We start from the raw sequence: 23,055 nt of genomic DNA on the forward strand, positions 1-23,055 counted from the left end.
CTGTCTGACAAAGAGAGCGTTTCCGGTGTTGTGCTTTGGGAAGTGACGCTGTAGCTGTCATTGTTTTGTTGCTCTGTATTCTGAGATAGTTAAACTTAAATACTCTTCAACTTTTGAAATTTGACATGTAAAATTGTCTTCTTAGAGTAGAATAGGAACATGTTTATTTCAGTTGAAGGTTGCCTTTCTTGCTAACCGATTAGCCAAATCAAGCTAGCCGTTTGAACAGAAGCTAAACTTAACCGGAAGTTAGCTTTTGGGATTTTCGTCATAAAAATCCTCCGCATCTCGTTTAAAACGGGGACATTTTACTTTGAAAGTCGAGAGAAAAGTTATCAGCGCTTCTTCGCTTTAATGTGTCGCACTTGATATTTGTGTAGCTACTGTAGTTGCAGTCACTTTGCCGCGATATCTATTTGTGGCGGTGTGTGTTACATGCGGGCTTGGAGGAATCTGGTCGTGCTTTTTAGTTTCGCAGCTGTTTCTTCTGGTCGAAAGGACTAACATGGTTCATGCGTGCGCACTTTGGTATAGGTGTTTTATAAAGTGTTGTCGTTAGGCCTTGTCGGTTTTTTTTTCCACCTCTCTGTCTGTAGTTGACAAATCCTTGAGCAGAAATGTCTCTGGAGGACTATGAGAGACATTTCGACTCGCTAAATTCTGATTTGGGCAGCGGTTCTGTGGTCAGCGAGCGATCAGCTTCAGGCACATTTAGTGGCGAAGAGGAGAAGTTGCATTACATTCCTATCAGGATCCTCGGAAAGGGGGCGTTTGGTGAAGCTACTCTGTACAGAAGAACAGAGGTAAGTAGGTTATCAGAACAAATTTACACCAATGTGTAGAAGGCACGGAGGACATAGTCTTACAAAAGTATTTTTTCACCTGACATGTCTTCACATTATGTCAATTTAAAGTCACGAACTTTAATAAACTTTATTGTAGTTTATAATTGTGAACTAGGGGGAAGGGTTTATGGTTCAGTAGTTAAATATCTAAAAATGTGGTGTGCAGGACTAGTCAACCCCTTTACTCTGATACACCTAAATAAAAGTCAGTGCAACAATTTCTTTGCAGAGTCCACCTGTGTAATCTAATCTCAGTATAAATGCAGCTGTTCTGTAAGGGCCACAGTGGTTTGCTGAAGAGCATTCGTACACACTGGAAATTTAATAAATTCATAGTTTTAAACATCTCACTGTTCATGCCATCATGTGAAAATTGATGTCCCTGCAAGGACGGATTAATCAGAGAAACAGCCAAGAGGTCCACCTCTGGAGATATCTACATCCTAGGTGGAAGATTCTGTTTACAGTCATGCACCTCATGAATCTTACCTACACGGACTGATGGTAAGAAGAAAGCCACTGTTGATAGAAGTCCGTAAGGAAATCCTGTTTGCAGTTTGCCACCAGCTATGTAAGGGACACAGCAAACTTGTGGATGAAAGTGCTCTAGTCAGAGGAGACCATTTTGGCCTACTGAGAGATTAAACCCCATGCCTCTTTTCAATTTTCTAAATGTGTGTCAGTTTTGAGACTATAAACACAATTAGGATAAGTAAGATTTAGAACATCCTCTGTACTCATCTCTCAGTTTTGTTGTCTAATACACAAAGCCTAAAAATGGCAAACAGAAAGTCCATGTGTTAATCATAAATCTGGCACATTACAAGTTAATATATGGATTTCCAAATATTACCATAAAATAGCAGATGTTATTCGTTTTTTAACATAAATTTAATCCAGCTATATGACAGCTTCGAGATTCTACCACAGTATCGGATTTAGGTCCAGACTTTGACTAGGCCACTCCTAGTGACTCCTAATTAAAGGTGAACTTGCTTGTGCGTCTTGGATCATTGTCCTGCTGCATTAGCCAAGTGTGCTTGAGTTAGAGATGACAAACTGATGGCCGGGTATTCACCTTCAGGATTTTCTGGTAGAGAACAGAATTCATGGTTCCATCAGTTATTACAAGTCATCCAAGTCCTACCATCACACTACCACCCCCATGTTTGACTGAATTATGCTGTTTTTCTGAAATGCTGAATTAAAAAAAGATTTTTACTTTTACCCAGGTTACCTTTGTCAAAAAAGCAAAAACAAGAAATCTGCTAAAGGGTACATGTTTTCATTGCACTGTTCAGTATTTGTGTTCAAGTCTGCAGGAGAATAGAAGATCATGTAATTTATTTCCTGAGAATCTGAATAACTCCTTGATTGTCACATTTAGCATCACTAAAGTGCCCCAAACAGTTAAGCAGAGTTGGACTTTATCAGTAGCTTTTGTTGGAAGTCACTGAATATAACGAAATATATCTCTGTAGCCCTAAATATTTTTATAATTTTTTTTTTAGTCAGATATTCATGGATACATCCCCTCATATTTCTTGTGGGTCATATTCTGCACTCATTGAGTAATCAGCCAAACAACTTGGATAACAACAGCATTTGTTTTAGTCGTTTTCTATTATTATGCACTGTTCCCAGGACAACTCCCTGGTTGTGTGGAAGGAGGTGGAACTGAACTCGCTCTCAGAGAAGACACGCAGAGATGTCACGAATGAAATAAGCATCCTCTCCATGCTGGAGCACAACAACATCATTGCTTACTTCAATCACTTCATGGATAAAAACACTCTGTTAATCGAGATGGAGTATTGCAATGGTAAGGAAACAAAGTTCTGATGGTCCATTAGTTTGGAAGAAGAATCCTAAATAGCTGTGTCCCCACAGGAGGTAATCTGAATGACAAAATCATCCAGCAGAGCGGGAAACGTTTCTCCGAAGAGGTACAAGTTCATATTTTTGTCTGTTTGTTTTAAACACAGATATTCGTGATGGTGTTACTAATCTCTAAAATGTTTCGACAGATTGTTATATGGTACTTGTACCAAATCGCCTCAGCAGTGGCCTACATTCACAAGGCTGGGGTGATACACCGGTAAGATGTTTACTGAAAGGATCTTGCAGGTCATGTGTTTGTTTGAAACACTGCCCTCTTAAAAACCTTGAGCACAGTGCCTCGCAAAATGATTCGGATTGCTTGAACCTTTTCCTGTGTTGTCTTGTTACAACCACAGTTTTGCATTGCAATGGGATTTTATGTGATAGACCAACACAAAGTGGCACAGAGCTGTGAAGTTGAAGGAAAAACCTGGTTTTTGAAAACCATTTTTGCCGCAAAAGGTCATTCAGTGGCTCCAATAACAAACTGATTATATCTGCTGGTAAAGCTGTTTCATTACTCAGAAATACATATTTCTGCAAAGTTATTGCTGACATTATCTCCTTTTTTCTCCATCACAGTTAGTTTAACAGAGGCATGTTGGGCAACCGCCCGCTATCAAACAGATAACCGCATAGGAAAAAGAATTAGGTGGTTGTACAAGATGAAGTTATAAAAAAATAAGTGAAGAAATGAGAAAGAAGATTTTGTCCTAAGTATTTTTTAATGAATTGCATAATTTAAGGAATTGTTACAGGAAACGTGTTCATGTTTGTTTCCTGTCCTATATCTTTTCGTTCTTTTCGTTGTTTGCCATTCTCTTTCCATTTTTAGAAGATAGATTGAACAGTGCTCCAATGGATCCCCTAAGTTTGGGATATTGTTTCATAATTAAACTGTGCTTAAAACTCATGTTGCTGTTTGTTCACTTATGTTCTCTGACAAGCACCTGAGTCCTTCACAGAACAGCAGCATTTATATGGATATTAAATTACGCACAGATGCATGAATGGATTTTATTCATTTAATTGGTGACTACTGGAGACAAAGGGTTATCAGACTAAAGAGGGGTAAAATACAAATGATCACGATATTTTTAAGGGTTTTTTTTCTGAAACCTTTTGAAAACCATGCATCATTTTCCTTTTAGTTATAAGTAAAGCTCTACTTTGTTTGGTTTGTTGCATAAAATCCCAATTATGATACCTTAAGGTTTGTAGTTGTGACGTGACAAAATGTAGAAAAAGTTTGATAGGTGTGAATATTTTTGCAAAGAACTGGAGATGACTGATTTATGGTGATTTGGTCTATTTTTCCTTTAGAGACATCAAAACTCTGAATATTTTCCTAACGAAGACCAACCTCATGAAGCTGGGAGATTACGGCCTTGCAAAGAAGCTAGATTCTGAGTTTTCAATGGCAGAGACAGTTAGTCCCCCACAGTTCTTAAACATTTAACAGTTTGTCTGTATTGTGCATTCACCATTTACTTCTATTATTAAAACAAACACCGCATGATGGACTCTTTCTTACCTCCTTCTTCTTCATGGTATTTCCAGTGTGTGGGAACTCCGTATTACATGTCACCTGAACTGTGCCAGGGTTCAAAGTACAACTTCAAATCAGACATTTGGGCCATGGGCTGTGTTCTTTTTGAAGTCTTGACTCTTAAAAAGACTTTTGATGCCACGGTGGGTTTCACTGGTTTATTGTGACTTCTTGCACAATAAATGCATTTTTGCATCAACTAATTTCCCACTACTTTCTCTCTGTTTTTTTGTGTCTATATAGAACCCTTTGAACCTCTGTGTGAAAATCGTCCAAGGAAACTGGACTATGGATGTAGACACTGATATTTATGCGAGTGGACTGATCAAGTTGGTGTACGAGTGCCTAAATCAAGTGAGTGAGAGGAATAATCAGTCTTATTCTGAATCATCACTAATGATAAACAGTTTTTTGCTGTTTTTACTAAAAACAGTGCCTCTTTGATAATCGTGATGTTTGTATTGCAGGATCCTGCAAATAGGCCTACAGCTGATGAAATCCTGGACCAGCCCTTTATCTCCTGCTGCCGACGGTAGATGTGGACACGGATATTTACAGCCCTTTACAAGCTTATCTGTAGTAAATGATTCTGCTTGCAAAAATGAATTATTCATCCACATATTTGTCTTTTTGTTAGGGAGCTTGAGGAGCGAGTTGTTATGCTGAATTCAGCAATGAAGAAATCAAAGTAAGTTGACATACAGCGTGTTAAATGTTCTAAAAGCCTCCCTGTCATCATTTATGACCACTACCTGTGTATTTTTGTTTTTCTAGGTTGAGCACAGTGAGTGAAACTCCTGTTGCCGTGGTGACAACACGATCAAGGGAGGTTTATTATTGGGGAGGAGGAAAATTCACCCCACAGAAGCTAGACTCGTTTAAAGCTGGGAGCAGTGCCCAACACGTGTGTGCAGGAGAGAACCACTTTGCAGTGGTGTCTGTGGAAAAGGAGCTGTATACATGGGCGGTATGCATCAATCATTCACCGTAAACCAGATATTGAAATATTGTTGGCCTTTTTTTTTTTTTTTCTTTGCATATAAATGCTCTTTTTGCATCCTTAGAATGTGCAAGGTGGAGCAAAGATGGTGGGCCAGCTGGGGCACGGGGACCAGGCGTCTTACCGTCAGCCGAAGAGGGTGGAGAAGCTTCAGGGGAAGGCAATCCGGCAGGTTGCATGTGGGGCCGACTTCACTGCCTGTTTAACGGGTGGGTTAGAAATACTTTCAACACATACCGAAACAGTTGTCCCCAAGTGTAAAAGTTTTCCGTTAAAAATGTTCCTGCTTCCTTTGCAGACGAAGACCAGCTCTACATGTTTGGGTCAGACTATTATGGCTGCATTGGTGTTGAGGGAAAGATGGGCATGGAAATTTTGGAGCCAGTGCTTCTGGAGTTTTTTGAGGAGCGCCATGTCCGCCAGGTTTCCTGCGGCGACAACCACGTTGTGGTGCTGACTCAGAATGGTGGCATCTACTCGTGGGGCTGTGGAGAGTATGGTACGTAGGTCTGCTGTTTTGTGTTAGTGTTTTGTGCCGATTATATAGCATGTAACATTTTGTCTTATAGCTCAACAGAAAGTAGTGCATAGTTGTAAAGTAAAAGAAAAAATATGGTTTTTCAAATTCAATCCATCATTTGAAAATGGAAAGAATATGGTACAGCTGCAAACCTACCAAGACACTGGTATCTGTCTAAACTTACAGGGTGAGAAAGGAGAGCATTAATCAAAGAAGCAATCAAGAAGCCTATGGTAATTTTAGAAGAGCTGCATAGAGACCCAGCTCAGGTGGAAGAATTTGTTGGAAGCAGTACTAATAGTTTACTTCTAGGGCTACTATGTTTTTTTTAATTTATTGCTTGTTTTTTTTGGTCTGACAGGGAGACTAACAATGGAAATCAGCCTTTGTCTGCATCAATGTACTTAAGCAAACAAATAAAATGAAAGTGAAGTTGCCCATTCTACCAATCGGGCCTTTATAGAAGTGTTCTTTTTTCACCAAAAAGAAAACTGTTTAAATCAAGTCCTAAAAAGTCCTATTTGCAGTTTGCCATAACCCATGTAGAGCACACAAAAGGAAGAGGGTGATTCAATTCATTTCATTTTCTATACCGCTTCTTCCATAGAAGCTGGTGGCTATCTCCAGCAGTCTATGGGCGGGAGGCGGGGCACACCCTGGACAGGTCGCCAGTCAGAGACTTGCAACATTCACTCCTCCTGGATGAGCATGTAGAGACAGTGGACAGTCATTGGCGTTGACTTTGCAGCAATCCCTCATACTGAGCATGCATGTAGTGACAGTGGAGAAGAAAAACTCCCTTTTAACAGGAAGAAACCTCCAGCAGAACCAGGCTCAGTGTGAGCGGCCATCTGCCACGACCGACTGGGGGTTTGAGAGAACAGAGCAGGGACACAAAGAAGCACTGATCCAGGAGTTCTTTCTGTGGGAAGGAAAAGTAAATGTTAATGGATGTAGCTCCTTTAGTCGTTTCACCTAGAAAGAAAGAACAGATAAACTCTGAGCCAGTTTTCAAGTTTAGAGTCTGAAAAAGAACACATAGAGTTAGTCATAGTAAAAGTTCAGTCAGTAGCTATGTCTACAAGAAAAGTAGGGTTAAACACTTAAAGACAGGGCTAAGTGTATCATAAGTAGAAGGTGAACAATAAGTTGTTGACAGCAGAAGCTTGGACGATGCCCCCCTCCAGGAAGGTGTCATAGGCAGATACAGAGTCAGGCCAGGTGTAGCTTCTAGGAAGAGAAAAGAGAGAGAACATAAAGTTAAAAGCTGAAATGACAGCAAATAATGCAAAATCGGAGAGTAGTTTGAGAACGTAGCAGAGAGTGAAAGTGGTCATTATGTTCTCCAGCAGCCTAAGCCTATAGCAGCATAACTACAGAGATAGCTAACCTAAGCCACTATAAGCTTTATCAAAAAGGAAAGTTTTAAGCCTAGCCTTAAAAGTAGACAGGGTGTCAGCCTCACGGACTAAAACTGGGAGCTGGTTCTACAGGAGAGGAGGCCGATAACTAAAGGATTTGCCTCCCATTTTGCTTCTAGAGACTCTAGGAACCACTAGTAAACCTACCTTGAAGTAACAAATGCATGGACTAGTTTTTCAGCGTCACTCCTAGATAGGATATTTCTAATTATGGCAATATTACTGAGGTGATAGAAGGAACTCCTAGAAACCTGTTTAATATGGGATTTAAATGACATGTCCTGGTCAAAAATAACACCAAGGTTTTTTTACTTTATTATCGGAGGTCAATTTAATGCCATCCAGGTTAAGTGATTGACTAAGCAGTTTCTTTTTTAAATACTCCGGTCCAAAGACGACAACTTTTGTCTTGTCTGAATTTAGAAGCAGAAAATTTAAAGTCATCCAAGTTTTTATGTCTTCAAGACATGCTTGTAGTCCATCTAACTGGTTGGGTTCATCAGGATTCATGGATAAGTAAAGCTGAGTGTCATCAGCATAACAGTGAAAATTTATCCTATGCTGCCTGATAATTTTACCTATTGGAAGCATATATATAGTAACGAGAATTGGCCCAAGTACTGAACCCTGTGGTACTCCACAATGAACCCTGGAGTTTAAAGATGATTTATCATTTACATGAACAAACCGGAATCTGTCAGACAGATAAGATTTAAACCAGCCTAGCGCTGTTCCCCTGATCCCTACAGAATATTCCAGCCTTTCTAAGAGAATATTGTGATCGACTGTATCAAATGCAGCACTGAGATCTAACAGAACCAGTACAGACACAAGTCCATTATCTGAGGCCTTAAGAATATCATTAGTGACTTTCAGCAGAGCTGTTTCAGTGCTATGATGAGCTCTGAAACCTGACTGAAACTCTTCAAACAGGTCATTCCTGTGTAAATGTTCACACATTTGATTAGCAACTATTTTCTCAAGAATTTTAGATAAGAATGGAAGATTGGATATAGGTCTGTAATTTTTCAAGTCATCTCGATCAAGGGAAGGTTTCTTAAGCAAAGGTTTAATTAGAGCTACCTTAAAAGCCTGTGGTACATATCCATTTACTAAAGATAGATTAATCATATCTAAAATGGGGCTGGTAATCAGAGTGAACACTTCCTTAAATAATTTGGTTGGGATTGGGTCTAATATACAAGTTGAAGGTTTAGATGAAGCTAATATTTCTGATAACTCAGGAAGCTCCACAGGATCAACACAGTCCAAACACAAATCAGGTTCTACAGTTATTTCCAATGTTGTCTCACTTGCTGAGGATGAAGTAATCATCTTCGGGAGTATGTCAAAGATTTAATTTTTAATAGAATCAATTTTATTTAAGAAGAATCCCATAAAGTCATGACTGCTAAGAGCTAAGGGAATGGATGGCTCAACAGAGCTATGACTCTGTGTAAGTTTAGCAACTGTACTAAAGAGAAACCTAGGATTATTCTTGTTCTCTTCTATTAATTATGAGAAATGAGCTGTTCTAGCTTGGTGAAGTGTCTTTTTATACAACAGTAGGCTATTTTTCCAGATTAAGTAGGAATCTTCTAGGTGTGTAGAGTGCCATTTTCTCTCCAATTTTCTAACATTGTGCTTTAAAGTACGCAGATCTAAATTAAACCAAGGAGCTAGCCTCCTATGAATGATTACCTTCTTTTTCAATGGGGCTGCATTGTCTAATGCATCACGCAATGATGAAGAAACACTATGAACAAAAGAATAAATTTGTGAAGGGGCAGAAACAGAATTATTTCCGTCCACTGTGCGTTTGTGATAATGAGGAAATTAAAAGTGGAACAGATTCTTTAAAGGTTGTTACAGCATCGTCTGATAATGATCTACTATAATGAAATTTTCTTTCAGGTGTGGAGTACTCGGTTAAATTAAACTCAAATGTTATTAAGAAATGGTCAGACAGGACAGGGTTATGAGAAAATATTGGTATTTCTTTACACTCAATGCCATATGTCAGCACAAGGTCCAGAGAATGAAGACAAAGGTGGGTAGGTTTGTTAATGTTTTGAGCAAAGCCAATTGAGTCTAAGATAGCATTAAACGCTATATTTAGGCTATCACTTTCAGCGTCTACATGAATGTTAAAATCCCCCACTATATTAACGTTATCTGTATTTAACACTAAATCAGATAAAAGGTCTGAAAACTGATCTAAAAATTGAGAGTAAGGGTCTGGTGGACGGTATAAAACAACAAACAGAAGCTTTGCAATTTGGATGAGGAAAACTAAGGATTAAATATTCAAAAGAATTGTAGCTATTGATTGGTCTGGGACTAATCAATAAATCGGACTGAAAGATGGTTGCTACTCCTCCTCCTCGCCCAGTATTTCGAGGAATGTGAAAATTTAATTAGTAGGAGTTGACTCATTTATAGTAACATAATCCTGTTGCTGAAACCAGGTACCTGTGAGACAAAATAAATCAATCTGATTTTCACAAATCAGGTCACTAACTAGTAAAGTCTTTGAAGAGAGAGATCTTATGTTCAGTAGGCCACATTTAATTGTTTTATTTTTCTTTTCAGTCTGAGTTGTGTTTTTTTTAAATGAAATTTTCATGATTTCCTCCTTTTTAGATTAGTTTTTAATCTATTCAATTTTGGCCGTGGGCGAGACACTGTCTTAATAGGGTAATGGGTGGGTAGCAGTACAGAAGCTGCAGGGAGGAGTGTTAAACTACGACCCTGCTTCCTGGTCTGAACCCTGGGTTGTCAGAGTTTTGGAGAACTAATAAATTCGGCCAGATTCCTAGAAAGAAGAGCTGCTCCATCCAAAGTGGGATGTATGCCGTCTCTCCGGATCAGACCAGGTTTTCCCCAAAATCTTTGCCAATCTGATCTGGTGATCTGGTCAAATAAGAGAAAAGTTAAACTTTTTCTCCCCAAGCAAAATGTTATGTGTGGCAAAAGAACTAACACTGCACATCAGCTTGAACACACCACCCCCAGAGTGAAACATGTTGGTTGCAGGGTCATACTGTGGGGATGCTTTTCTTCAGCAGGGACAGAGAGGCCAATCAGAGTTGGTGTAAAAATGAATTTGCTAAATGCAGGGAAATTCTGAAAGACAATCTTAGAAACTCTAAACATACAGCTGGAGCTACCATGAAATATGCAAAGCATATTGATGTGTTAGAATGTCCTAGCCAAAGTCCACACCTAAGTCCAACAGAGCATTTGAAGCAAGACTGAGCTTGAGCCATTTTGCAGAGAAGAACTGACAAAAACTTCACTCTCTACGTGTACAAACCTGGTAGATACTGCAGGGGACTTACAGCTGCAATGGCAGTGAGAGGTGGTTCTACTAAGTATCTCAGTGTGCTGAACACAAATGTACACCATATTTTTTTAATTTTTATTGTTAAAATAAAACTATACTTCTTCCAATTCACAGCTGTGCTCTACTTTGAGTTGGGCTGTCTCATAAAATATTAAAAACATGCATTCAATTTTGTGATTGTAGGGTAACAAAATTGGGGAAAAACTTGTAACCAGCATCTGGTATATTGTTTGTAGTGCTGTAGCCACAAGGTGGAGACACAATTCTCTTCAGTGTGTTATCTTTATATTTAATTGGCTTGTTTGGTTTTAAAGCATTTTTAAAAAAACATGAAGTACCATATATTAATGTCTTTTGGTTAACTGCCGCAGGGCGTCTTGGCCTTGAGTGTGAGGATGATTTCTCTTCTCCAATGAAAGTAAGACTCTTCCCACTTGGTGTTTTTTTTTTTTTTTTTTTTTTATATCCCAGTGAACAGAATCATTGTTTGTGTGTCTTAACATCTGGGGTCATGTGCACTTTTTAGGTGGAAGTTCCTAGAGGTGCAAGCATTTCTTCGGTATCGTGTGGCAGCGATGGAACCTTCTTTCTGACAGAGATGGGCAAAGTCTTAGCATGTGGAAACAATGATTTCAACAAGCTTGGGTTGAACCAGGGCATCTCTGGTATCAAAAACCTCCCTGGAGAGGTACTAAGCTGTACTTACATCTCTGTAACAGTAGGCTTAAGATGATACAGCTATGTTCATAAACTTCCTTATTACTACTTACCAGGCTTACCAGGGGATACCATACATCACCACACTGACCTTAGTCAAACAACTGTCGCGTTTCAAAATCCAAGTCATAGCCCCGGGGAAGACCCATACAGCTGCTATTGATGGTACAGCAAAGACACACAGATGTTCTCTCTATTGTAAGTAGAATTTCTTACATTTTTAAACAAGTTTTACTATGTTTGTACTCCGGCATTGTAGAACGAGGTCGCCTGATCACTTTTGGTTGCAACAAGTACGGGCAGCTAGGCGTAAAGGACTTTAAGCGACACCAAAGCGTCCAGGTCCTTGTTGGACCATTTGGAGGGAAGACAGTAAACAAAGTGTCTAGTGGAGATGGATTCACCATTGCAGCCACTGAAGGTGAGAAAAGTCTTCTGTAGAAAATACAGCAGCTGTTATCTAGACCTAATAAAAATTTTATGTTAAGCTTTGAGACACCTTGCATCAGATTTCTGGGTCACAGGTGTGTTGCACTATTTTTCCCCTTGCAGACAATCAGATCTTTGCATGGGGAAATGCAGGAAATGGGAGACTTGGTATGCCTGCAGACAAAGGATTTGGTTCTGAGGTTTGCCCTGCTATGCCAAGGCCAATATTTGGTTCCCTTCACCATGTACCCGACCTCTCCTGCCGTGGCTGGCATACCATTATCATAATGGGTAAGGTACTAGAAACACATTCAAAACACTGCTTCGCTAAAACAGACGAATCATTTATTTTCCTTTTTACTAATTTCTAGAAAAGGTGCTCAACTCGAAGACCATCCGTTCAAACAGCAGTGGAATATCAATTGGTATGACCTCTTTACTATCAGACATGAATAGTGATCTTTTGAATGGCCTCATGGCTACATATAATTTTATTTACAATAAGGGCTTGGCCAGGAGACTTCAGCTTCAATGGAGGATCTGAACATGGATCCTGGATCTGAGACAGAATGTCGCAATGGTAGTCTTGGGGGTACTCGAGAAGTTAACACAGAGGAAGACCTCACAGAAGCACCAATGATGACATTTGGAAACCAGACCGGGGACAGTTCTTGTCCTCTGTGGCTTAGAAAGGTTTGCTATAGAGCAGCACCAATCAAAATATTGTCTTTGATCTCGGCTTTTTTTTGTCTTCCGATAATTATTTCCATGTAAGAACTAAAATATAAAAATATGTTAAACAGCATTTCTCTAGCCTAACTGCAAGCAGTCATTTGTTAATTATACTAGAGGCAGTAGTGATATCTTACTACAATAGAGCAGTTGTTATGAAACAGGGTTTTACTTATATTTTAAAACATAGGGGATACAGCATTCACATTTTAGACTGTCTTCAACATCTTAAATTGGCAATTAGCATAGTTAGCGCAGCTAGCAGTACTAAAACGGCAGTCCCCATGTGACATCTCCAGAGAATGTAGGTCCTTTCCACATTCAGGATCCTCCACGATAGACAAGATGAAAGCTCATAAGGATTAAACATCAACTTTGCTGTAGTCTGTTCAGCCTTCCTGTTATTTGCTGAAAGTGTAGCTCTCTCTCACTCTCCACTGCCCTAAATTAACCACAGATGTCTTGACATGTCAAATACATATCTGTACAAAAATACAGTTTCCTTCAAAAAAATTATTTTTATTTGTTTTTAAACACTTTACCACATAGATGCTGTTACTTCAGTGGGCAACAGCACGTTAAGAGTATTATTGTAAACACAACCAAGTAGCAAGTAGCACTTACATGTTGTGCAGTCACTCAGAAAATGAGGGGATGTTTACATTTCTGAGTCTCCAGTCAGGGCTAATTACACCGAAAAATTGTCTTATTCTGCTTAACCTCTGAAATTTCTTTATCTCAGGTTTGCCCTAATAAAATACAGAAGACTAAGAAATCACAAGAATAAATCAGCAAATGAAATACCTGTATGTGGTTATAGGTCACTCTAATTCACTCTAATTCTCACCCAACAGGAGCTTGAGGATGCAGAGTTCATCCCAATGCCAGAAGGGTGTGAACAGTCTGTTCATGGCCAGCTCTCCTCCTTTTCTAAAAGTGCAACTCAGCCGTTTGAAGAGCTGAAAGAGCTCAAGGCTGCAGCAGAAGCTGTCAGCAGTGAGACCGAAATGGCGGTAATGTACCCTCTTTTTTTTTCCTATTGCAAACATAAATCCCTGATTTTATCTTTTTTCACAATACTGTTTTTGAAACTGTACGAAACTAAAGATGATTATTATTTTTTTGATTTTGCAGACAAGACGAATGAGCTGTGATAAAGTGAAATGTTTGGATGGGGGCACAAAAGGAGAAAATGGGGCATGCTGCAAAGCAAGCAATGAGGTGGCTCAGGTATAACATTTACTCAGTCATCAGTGCAAGTCAATCTATTTAGTTCCCCCCAAAGGATGGATGACATTTACGCTCATTTTACAGCTGAGAGAATCACTTGCCCATCAAGAGCAGAGGATCGAAATGCTTGAAAAGCAGGTAATTGTTTTTTCTCCACCGGATTTTTCTGCATTGAACATAAGCAACAGTAAGTGTACAGTTGCATCTAAAATGATTCAACATCCACTGCAAAGTAGGTTTATTGGCAAAATTCAAAATTGTTCTGGTGTCAAACAAAGAGACTACTGCAAACTCAAAATGATTCATCCCTCTGAATGGAATGCCTCATAGAGCACACATTTGTAAATCAGACGTGGCATCAGCACACCTGAGGCGATCAAGAGCTTTATTAGTTGCATCAGGTATGTTTGGGACAGAATATCTCAAATACAACGTATCTAAAATTGCCTTGCACAAACAAGAAAAAGCATAACAAACCACAGGCTCTAACTAAACACATAAGGGCTCAATGCCTAAACAACAAGATATACAACACTACTTACTCAGGAGCTAAAAAAATCACTTCCAGGTGCATACAATTATATGAATAAACCAAGGCGGTTTTAGGATTCTATTTGGGAGTGGAATGAATGAACACTGAAACCTTTTAGGCAAATGGATCAGAAGTATGAATGAAGGGGAAAGAATGAAGCATACACCATGTACAGTGGAGCACTGTGGTGGCCCAGTGATGCTCTCGGACTGTTTAGCTTTCTCTGGGACTAGAAACCTACAGTGTTTGGAGGATTAGGTCGATTTAATCAACTATTAGAAAATCCGGCGATAAAATGTCGTGCTGCCTGTGAGGAACATTTTCAAAAGGGCCATTCTTAGCATGAGGAGGTTGCATTTGGAGAATGCATTGGTTATTAAGAGTGGCATTTTATGTTCATTGTTTTAGAACTCATTTGTAGTATTAGTTTTGATTTCTATATTGCAAACAGTTGCTAGTTTTTTGCAGATAAACCTAATCAGCTGTGGGGCTTGAATAAGATTTCCAACTGTATATGTTTGCCGTTTCCAGATCAGGGAGCAGCAGAAGGAAAATGAAAAGCTCTGGGCAGCAATCAATCGCTCCACACTGCAAGAAAAAGAACGAGACAGAAATGGAAACCGTCGCCCTGAGACTATGACAAGCAAAGGAGGAAGAGGGAGAAGGTCTGGATTCACAAATCATGGGGGCAGATCTGCTGGAGCCAGCGTGTGAAAATGAAACCAGTCACCAGGGCGATGTTATATGATGATATGGTTTTACATAAGTAATATGTATGACATGCACGTTTCCTCCTGGGTGCAGTGATGTAGCTAATTTCTGCAGATTGAAATGTTGGCTGGATTCAGCATGATCCACCAAACCTTAGACCAGCGAGAGACAATCTGACCCCAGAGTTGTGCTGCAGTCTGGATGTTATCTCTGCCTTTTAATGGTTTCAGCACTGAGTCTCCAGTTAGCTCTGACTCAAATGTTAGTGGTTTTTCATATAATAGTCCCACGCCAGAAGGTGTGCAGCTTGTATGTTTGCAGCATCAGTGGGAACACAGTTTTCTTTGGATTCACATACTTTCACTGTGCTGGATTATCAGTAAATGTATTTAACATCTTGCCTTTCAGTTAGATATATATATCTTAAAAAACTTGCATGTTCTGTTTTAAAAACAATTGTGTGAAACACAGAACTACTGATTTATTTTTGCAACATGTTTTCACCTCTTGAGAGCTTATTAAATGCAGCATGTGTCCGTTTACCTTGGGAGTTATGAACACTTGAACAGTTTCTTTAAGCTTTATTATGTGTGGTCCTTGTAACATTTATATTACAGCTGACCATGCTACAAGATTATTTTCCTTTTTTGCTTTTCAAGTCTATTTCTCTTTTGTACTTTCTGAATATGTATTGTAACTTTTTCTGCATCATTTATAAAGGCACAACTGTGTTATTTAGGTTTTCGGTATTTTTTATTTTATTTGGGGAAGTTTGGATTTGCTATTTACATTTATGGAGTCTGTGTGTAGCTGAACAGCAGGTCCACCACTCTCCAGATGTTAAAGGCACCTCCATTTTATTCCTCTGGAGATGGTGGAAGACTTTCACCTGTTTGCAGGTTAAACAACAGGTGATTTTGTCGGATATTTTGGGTCACTGTCTTGCTCTAAATTGAATAATTTTACCATTCAGACTTTTTTTCCTTTTTTTGTCCTTTCCTTGCCATTTCAGCAGCTGACTACCACCTTGCTTACTACAATATTGTCTTAATAATGCCAAAGATTTACTTCCGTTCTACAGTAGATATGTAGTGTTTCTAGATTTATAAAAATGCCTCTTTTTCTTTTTGAGTGTTTTTGTTTACTTGGAGCACTTTATCTCACACCTTTGGAAATGTTGAGGGGAACTTTTTGTTGTGAAACTTCATGACCAGGACCGTTTCTATGGCTGCAAAGTTAATCAAACCCCAACCCATGGGGATGGAAGCTTTCTGCAATGTACACTTGCAGCATTTCTATGCAGTAAGCTGCAGCAAAACAATGGATTTTGGAAAGACTGCAAATATGACGATACTGTGCCTTAGGTGAGAGGTTTTATTTGATTGTTATAGCCTTTTACATTTTGTCTGTAGTTCAACTGTTTTGTCTGTTGTTGGTTCTGTCCACTTATATTTCATCAACACTCTGTTGCTTTGTGTTTCGTGTACAATGTCAGAAATAAAACACAGGCGCATAAAATTGTGAACATTTATTTTTTACATTAAGAGTTTTCACATTCTTACGAGGAAAGGAAAATTCCTTGAACACTGAAGGATTCACACTGTAATAATAAGACAATACGTTGTTCAACAGAGTTATTTGGGATGGGGCCATGTGATAGTAAGATGTCTAAAGCTCCATATTTTGTTTGGACCATCTTGACCTTTATTTTCCAGCCGGGAGTTGACCCTTTCAGAGGTCATATCTTTCCCCTGTGATTCTGTCGTTTCTTTCTTGTTGCAACCTGACGAAAACACACACTGCACCTTTTTAACTATAGTATTTGCATTAAATATTTACAATTCCTCTTACATCAGATCTTAGCTACGTGACTGTTGACCCAATCCAATGACATAATCTGCATTAATTAGAGCACCTAAACATGGTGCAGTTATCGAACTTCACAGTGGACCTGAAGTATCTTGGATCATGTGCCTCTTCACTCTCCCTCTAGTTGCAGCTTGTTTTTTTTTATTTATGAAATGTTAAATGTACTTCTTGCAACACTAAGCAATAGGCCAGTTCTTTCTCTCCCTATCCCACGTGAGACACATTTGACAGTATCTCTGATTCAGGTGTAGATTAACACAACAGGTATGACAGCTGTAGCCAGTGTCCTGCATACATCTGTGTGTGGTGGCTCTTCACCTTCCCCAGCTGCAGCCCAAGTCTTATGAATTTCCTCTAAACTCGAATGAGCTTGGCTTCACAATCTTCTCAAGGTTGCAGTTATCTCTGTTGCCTGTTTACCTTTTTCTGACACATTGTCCTTCCACTCAACTTTACATTTATATACCTGCGTTTGACACTCTCTGCCAGTTATTTTAGCAACAGCCTTTTGTGGCTTACCCTCCTTGTGGAGGTATATGACTGTCTTCCCTATGATTGTGTAGCTTACTGACCAAGAGACCATTTAGAGGCTCAGGAGACCTTTGCACTGATTAGTGTGGGACACCATGAGTTTCCAATATTTAACTTTTTCACAATGTCCTAATTTTCTGAGACACTGATTTTTTTGGTTCTGTCGGAGGATAATGGTCAAAATTACAAGAAATTAAGGCTTGAAATATTTCACTCTACGTAATGAATCAATATAAATTTGAAATGAGTGAGAAAAAAATAATGACGTTATTACGATATTCCAATTTCTTAAGATGTATCTGTTTATAGACTATAAAAATGAACAGAAATATTTGCTTGAAATATCACCTTATATATAGTGTATAAGTGAAACGTTTTGAGTTGAATCACTGAAATAAACACATTTTTCGATAAGGACAACATCCTAATCTATTGAGATGTACCTGTAAAAGCCTTCAACTTTTCAAACATATTCTGGACCTAGTATTAGAAATCTTCTAAGCATCAGTAGATGTTTAAGCTGGTACCTGTAAAAGTGAAACATCACAGGCCTACCTCTGGACTTTCGCTTCTGGTGTGAGTTCCAAAGTACTCCTCTAAACTTGTTCCTTTTATCCTATGAGCAGACATGTTATAAACTGGACGAGGTCTTTTCAGTTTTTTACAGATCTGGACATGTGTCTCCAGTCTGTCACTTCTAAACATTCTGTTGCAGATTGTGCAGGGAAGAAGCGGGAAGTTGTCACTGATCGCAAGCTCTGCCTGTTGTTGCTCTATGCTTCTCTGAGAAAAATTAGAAACAAATACTGGAGCTCGTTCTGTAGACAGTTTTCTTTCCGCACTTCTTTGGGTTTCTGTGGCCATTCTTTGAACAGGTTTGTGAAGACTCTTCTGTTGTATATTCTGTTTATCATCTGAATTTATGGCATTCTTATGTGGTTTTTCTTTGCATTTCTTTTCTCTTGTCAAAGTTGTGTTTTCCAGATAGGCCTTGTTTTGTTCATTGTAATTTTCATCCTTTTTTCCCCACATTTTGTAACTTTTTTCACCTCCATTTTTTCTTCTGAGTGGCTCATTTGCATTCTGGAGTCTTGGTTTATTGTGTATGCTGTTCACTTGCTGACTGACTTGCCATCTGACCTTCTGTACTTCATATGTATTCCTCATTCTGTCTTCAGTCCCGGGTTCTTCTTTATTTGTGGGTATTGTAAAGTCGTCATGCCAGCCTGCTTCTGCCATGTCCTCATAGTCAGACATCCTGGCTCTTTGAGCTGTTTCCCGTTTGCTTTCTCTGCTGTGTTGCCTCTCCTCTCTGCTCTTGAACACATCACCTGTTTCTGTGTCTGCACTGTCCCTCTGGTTTGTTTGCCTTATTTTTTTCTCAACCTTCCCCAGCTTCTCCAGCAGTATTAGCTCTTTGGCATGAATTGCTCTGGCCATTCCCAGCACACCACCGGAAATTCTTTGGGAGGATTTCCTTGATTCTGTGGTCTTTCTGGTGACATCAGCATGATATTCTTTGGGCAAAAAATCACCTCTTTGTTGTGTTGAAATACAAATTTTGTCAAAACCATCCAAACCAAGAGGAACTTGTGTCTTATGTGGCCGTCTGTGGATTACAGGCTTGTTTGGAAATGGATGATCCACTCCATCTGCTTTCTTCTTAGAGACAACACCACTCTGTGCACCTCCACAGCAGCACTGCTTTTGAAAATCGGGCACTCTTGTCAGATTGCTCCAATGTTCATCGTCGTTAAGCATCTTGTTCAAGGTATTTCTCACCAGAGGTTTCTGTAAGTACATCAAAAAATAAATTTTATTAGAACACAATAACACAATACAAAGGCTCCGGACCCAAATGGATTTACAACAGAGTTCTACTAAGAATTCTGGAATATTTTGGCTCCAACATTCCCCAGAGTGTTGCCAGACAGGACACGGTAAAAACAAAACAAAATAAAGAACACAGAACAAATTATAAACCTTATATGCTTAACAGTTACATAATGTACAGTGTCTTGTAAAATTACCCTTAAACTTTTTCACATTTTCTAATGTTACAACCACAATTTTCAATGTTATTGGGATTGTATGTGACAGACCCACACAACGCAGCACATAACAGTGAAGTAAAAGGTAAAGGATTCATGGTTAAACTTGCTGACAAAATAAAAATCCCAAAATTGATCGTAAAATGGATGGAAGTCAATCTAAAGTCACCCTGGAAGAAAACCTGTTAGAGGCTGCAAAACACTTGAGGTTGGGGTTGAGGGAACAATAACCCTGAACAAGCCGCCAGAGATGCAATGCAATGGTGTAGATTAAAGAATATCCATACTCACTTGCACCATTTTTTAGCAATACAGGTAATTACCAGTTTAACACTGATAAAATTTAAAGTTTCAAAGTAAGGCACACTATCACTGAAAAACTAAGCAAACTTAGATATGAATTCCACAAGACACCTAAACGGAAATACAGTTAAATTTATAGATTTAAAAAAAACGGAAAGTATAAACAACGTGGAAAACCAAACCGTTCGGTCCTCCTTCCCGGAGGAACGTTATTCCCGGTTTAAAGCGATGTTGAGGAAATATGATCTATTTACTTACCAGTTAAAATATCCAACATTAACATATGTTTCAATCTAAGAACATGTATAAGTTGGAGATATGTCCGCTTTTTGTATTTCCTTTCTAGCCTAAATACCAAAGTCATTCTTCAACGTTTACATGTGTTGCCTAGAAACCAGGCGTCTCTCTGATTGGTCTTTCACACGTCACTTCCTGAAATAGAGTCCCGTATGTTTTAAAATTGAGATCATTCTGTGCGTGGCGTTGTCGATTCAGAGCTTATGCGTATATTAAATCAAAGGTTAATTAAATAGCTGGAACAGAGAGCCATTGTCATCCCAGACAAATAATACGAGACAGAAATAGAAACAAGCTGTAGAAAGATAAGGTAATCGTGTTAGCCTTGCATGATGGAGCTGTAAAAAAGCTTACTTTGTCGCTAAATGTATTTCTCTCTTATTAAGAGGCTTTTGTTTCTTCTTTATAGGTCCGTGATGTCCAGTGAAGAACTCATTTCTGTGGATTATGAAGTTTTTGGCAAAGTGCAAGGAGTATTTTTCCGGAAATACACTCAAGTGAGTTTGACATGAATGGCAAGGTCTCGTTAGTTTTGATTATGGGACAAAACCCAAACCTATAACTGCAATGACAGAAAGCCCATTTAGTTCTTGGTACCCATTCAGGTCATGTGATTGTAGTTGTCCTTGCTTGCTAGGGGTCATCCTTGACACCAAGACGTATGTAGACTTATGCCGAGGTCCTGAATTTTTATAAAACCATAAATTTATACTGCAACAAATTATGAACTACATAATCATGAAGACCAGGGACCACACCTTGACAGAGAGAAAGTTGTGATGAAATTTAAATCAGAATTGAGTTATAAAACAATATAGCAAGGATTGAACATATCTCAGTTCACTTTTTAATCCATCCTCCAAAAATCCAAAAACAGCATGGCAGAACTACAAACCTGCCAAGACATGACCTTTAACTTAACTGACAGGCTGACCAAGGAGAATTAATCAGACAGGCAGCCAAGAGGTCCATAATGATTATGGAGGAGCTGCTTTGTGGGGAGAATCTGTCAACAGGACAACTATTACTCATGCTCAAAAACCTGACCTTTATGGAAAAAGTGGCATTGAGGAATCCTTAAGATGTCCTATTTGCAGTTTGACATAAGCCATGTCTTAAAGATGTGGTAAAATGTGCTCCGATCAAAAAGACCAGAATATAACTTTCTGGCCCACATACAAAATACTGTGTGGAGGAAAACTAACATTGCACATTACCATGAACTCACCACCCCAGCAGTGAGACATCGTGTCAGCAGCATCATGCTTTTGGGATGCTTATCTTCAGCAGCAACATGGAAGCTGGTCATAGTTAATAAGTAGATGCATGAAGTTAAAGACAGGACGGTCCTGTAAGAAAACCATTTAGAGGCCGAAAAAACTTGTGACTGACAGCAACCTTAAAAATACAGCCAGGGCTGCAATAGACTTGTTTAAATTGAAACATATTCATGTGCTGGAATGTTCCAGACAAACACCAGACCTGAATCCAAATGGGAATCTGTGACAAGACTTGAAAACTGATGTTAACAAACACTCTCCATCCAATCTGTCTGGGCTTAAGTTGCTTTGAGAAAAGAATGAGTAAAAATGTCTCTAGCTGTACAAAGCTGGTGGAGACGACCTGAATAGACTTGCAGCTGTGGTCGCACTCAAGATAAAAAACAAATGCACACTTTCCCGATTTTCTTTTATTATTTGCAAAAATTTGAAAACTATGTATTCTTTTTTTTTTATTTCACAGTTATTTACTGCTTTTTGTATGCCCATCACATAAATCTCGAATAGATTGATGTTTCTGGCTGCAATGTGACAAATTAAAAAAGGTCAAGAGGTTTTTAATTTTGTATGTTTGTCTTTGAATTTGAAAAATAAAACTCACTTTTGAAGGTGTCTAATATTATTTACATTAATAAATAACTCAATGGTAATCTTACTAGCAACATTAATTTCAATCCCTTTTACTTACGCAATAACAAATAGCTAAAATAGTCAGGTCATATTCAAATTAATTTTATCTCAGTCATAGTAGCCATGCTCATTTTAAGTCCAAAGAGTTTAATTTGATCAAGTTTATTTTTTTCCAAACAATGAATTGGTAGAAAATGGTCTATCTAAGGAAACTGCAGATTGCACCACATCTTCACAAGTCAACCAGGAATGTGGTGACTTAGGAATTCACAGATCAAACACCTGTGGCAGTGATCAAATCTTATCACACAATAAAATAACTAATGTTGTTAGTGAAGGTTACAATAAAGGTATAGTCCAATATCAAGAGTAAAGCTGCTCACTGCATCCTTTCTTGTGGCATTTTAGGTCTTTTTAAGCCAGGTCTCAAAGGTAGAGAGCATACGCCTAATGGAGAAATACTGTGATCTGGTTCCTCTACTCAGAGCATGCCTCCCGTTCTATTTTTAGATACTCCAGGACCCACGAGTAAACCTACAGTCTGAAAGCTAAGTACTCTGCTGGGGAAATATTGAACTACAAGTTCTTCATGCTAGGATGGAGCTTGGTCAAACAGAGATTTATACATGACCAGATCAAAATTGTTGTCTTTACATGTTGTTTGGTGGGCCAATAAGGGACAGCCTTTCATTACCATGTACCTCAAACTGGATAATTAACATAAGCTGAACAGTTTTGGGAGGTTTGCAGGACGCATTTAATTTGTAACATCTTACTTGCTTGTTCAGCTGTTGCACCGTTTTGCTCACCTCTTTCTTGCATCTTATGCCATATTTCTTTGTTTCACCAGGCTGAGGGGAAGAAGCTTGGCCTAGTTGGATGGGTCCAAAACACAGAAGCAGGAACTGTGCAAGGGCAGCTACAAGGTCCACGCAGCAAGGTGGAAAAAATGCAAGAATGGTTGAAATCTACAGGGAGCCCCAAGTCCTGCATCGCCAAGGCCGAGTTCAAGAATGAGAAAACTATTGAGAGCCTGGAACACTCATCTTTTAATGTAGTCAAATGAAATGAGAGGTTCATTGTGTCTGTAATATTAATATTTATGTTATTAACTTTTTTTCAACTTGTGGTATTTAAAGCACATAAGTAAAAATATATGCATCGTATGTTTGATCCCCTGA

At 38.8% G+C, this 23,055-nt stretch overlaps 3 protein-coding genes across 5 annotated transcripts; 2 read left to right on the top strand and 1 right to left on the bottom strand.

Moving 5' to 3' along the window:
* Positions 1-55: 55 nt before the first annotated feature.
* On the top strand, positions 56-16,431 carry LOC124884854 (serine/threonine-protein kinase Nek9). Its single transcript, XM_047392870.1, has 23 exons — positions 56-803; positions 2,490-2,667; positions 2,736-2,791; positions 2,873-2,943; positions 4,050-4,155; positions 4,287-4,418; positions 4,519-4,629; positions 4,743-4,807; positions 4,913-4,963; positions 5,050-5,242; positions 5,340-5,484; positions 5,574-5,774; positions 10,934-10,980; positions 11,089-11,250; positions 11,336-11,444; positions 11,539-11,700; positions 11,832-11,999; positions 12,080-12,133; positions 12,214-12,401; positions 13,295-13,453; positions 13,575-13,670; positions 13,755-13,808; positions 14,734-16,431. The coding sequence occupies exons 1-23, from the start codon at positions 618-620 to the stop codon at positions 14,914-14,916; spliced, it is 2,877 nt and encodes a 958-aa protein (XP_047248826.1). The 5' UTR covers positions 56-617; the 3' UTR covers positions 14,917-16,431.
* On the bottom strand, positions 16,427-20,077 carry LOC124884855. 3 transcript variants are annotated; one of them, XM_047392873.1, is made up of 3 exons: positions 19,926-20,077; positions 17,869-19,104; positions 16,427-16,696 (listed from the first exon to the last, which is right to left on the bottom strand). In XM_047392873.1, the coding sequence occupies exons 2-3, from the start codon at positions 19,072-19,074 to the stop codon at positions 16,652-16,654; spliced, it is 1,251 nt and encodes a 416-aa protein (XP_047248829.1). In that variant the 5' UTR covers positions 19,075-19,104; positions 19,926-20,077; the 3' UTR covers positions 16,427-16,651. The 3 variants fall into 3 exon arrangements, with proteins under 3 accessions (XP_047248829.1, XP_047248827.1, XP_047248828.1); XM_047392871.1 differs by lacking the exon at positions 19,926-20,077 and adding an exon at positions 19,656-19,771; XM_047392872.1 differs by lacking the exon at positions 19,926-20,077 and adding an exon at positions 19,656-19,771 and having other exon boundaries at positions 17,841-19,104.
* Positions 20,078-20,118: 41 nt separating this feature from the next.
* On the top strand, positions 20,119-23,040 carry acyp1 (acylphosphatase 1, erythrocyte (common) type). Its single transcript, XM_047392878.1, has 3 exons — positions 20,119-20,274; positions 20,374-20,461; positions 22,725-23,040. The coding sequence occupies exons 2-3, from the start codon at positions 20,381-20,383 to the stop codon at positions 22,938-22,940; spliced, it is 297 nt and encodes a 98-aa protein (XP_047248834.1). The 5' UTR covers positions 20,119-20,274; positions 20,374-20,380; the 3' UTR covers positions 22,941-23,040.
* The last annotated feature ends 15 nt before the right edge of the window (positions 23,041-23,055 follow it).

Source organism: Girardinichthys multiradiatus, chromosome 19, assembly GCF_021462225.1.
Source record: "Girardinichthys multiradiatus isolate DD_20200921_A chromosome 19, DD_fGirMul_XY1, whole genome shotgun sequence".
NCBI classification, from domain to species: domain Eukaryota; kingdom Metazoa; phylum Chordata; class Actinopteri; order Cyprinodontiformes; family Goodeidae; genus Girardinichthys; species Girardinichthys multiradiatus.

Bases quoted from the DNA above. Each gene is read 5' to 3' on its own strand.
- LOC124884854 (XM_047392870.1), top strand. From the start codon at position 618: ATGTCTCTGGAGGACTATGAGAGACATTTCGACTCGCTAAATTCTGAT. The intron at 804-2,489 runs GTAAGTAGGTTA...CACTGTTCCCAG, and splicing joins CTCTGTACAGAAGAACAGAG to GACAACTCCCTGGTTGTGTG. The intron at 4,964-5,049 runs GTAAGTTGACAT...TTGTTTTTCTAG, and splicing joins TCAGCAATGAAGAAATCAAA to GTTGAGCACAGTGAGTGAAA.
- LOC124884855 (XM_047392871.1), bottom strand. The intron at 16,697-17,868 runs GTAGGCCTGTGA...TGTTTTCGTCAG, and splicing joins CCAGAAGCGAAAGTCCAGAG to GTTGCAACAAGAAAGAAACG.
- acyp1 (XM_047392878.1), top strand. From the start codon at position 20,381: ATGTCCAGTGAAGAACTCATTTCTGTGGATTATGAAGTTTTTGGCAAA. The intron at 20,462-22,724 runs GTGAGTTTGACA...TTGTTTCACCAG, and splicing joins TTTTCCGGAAATACACTCAA to GCTGAGGGGAAGAAGCTTGG.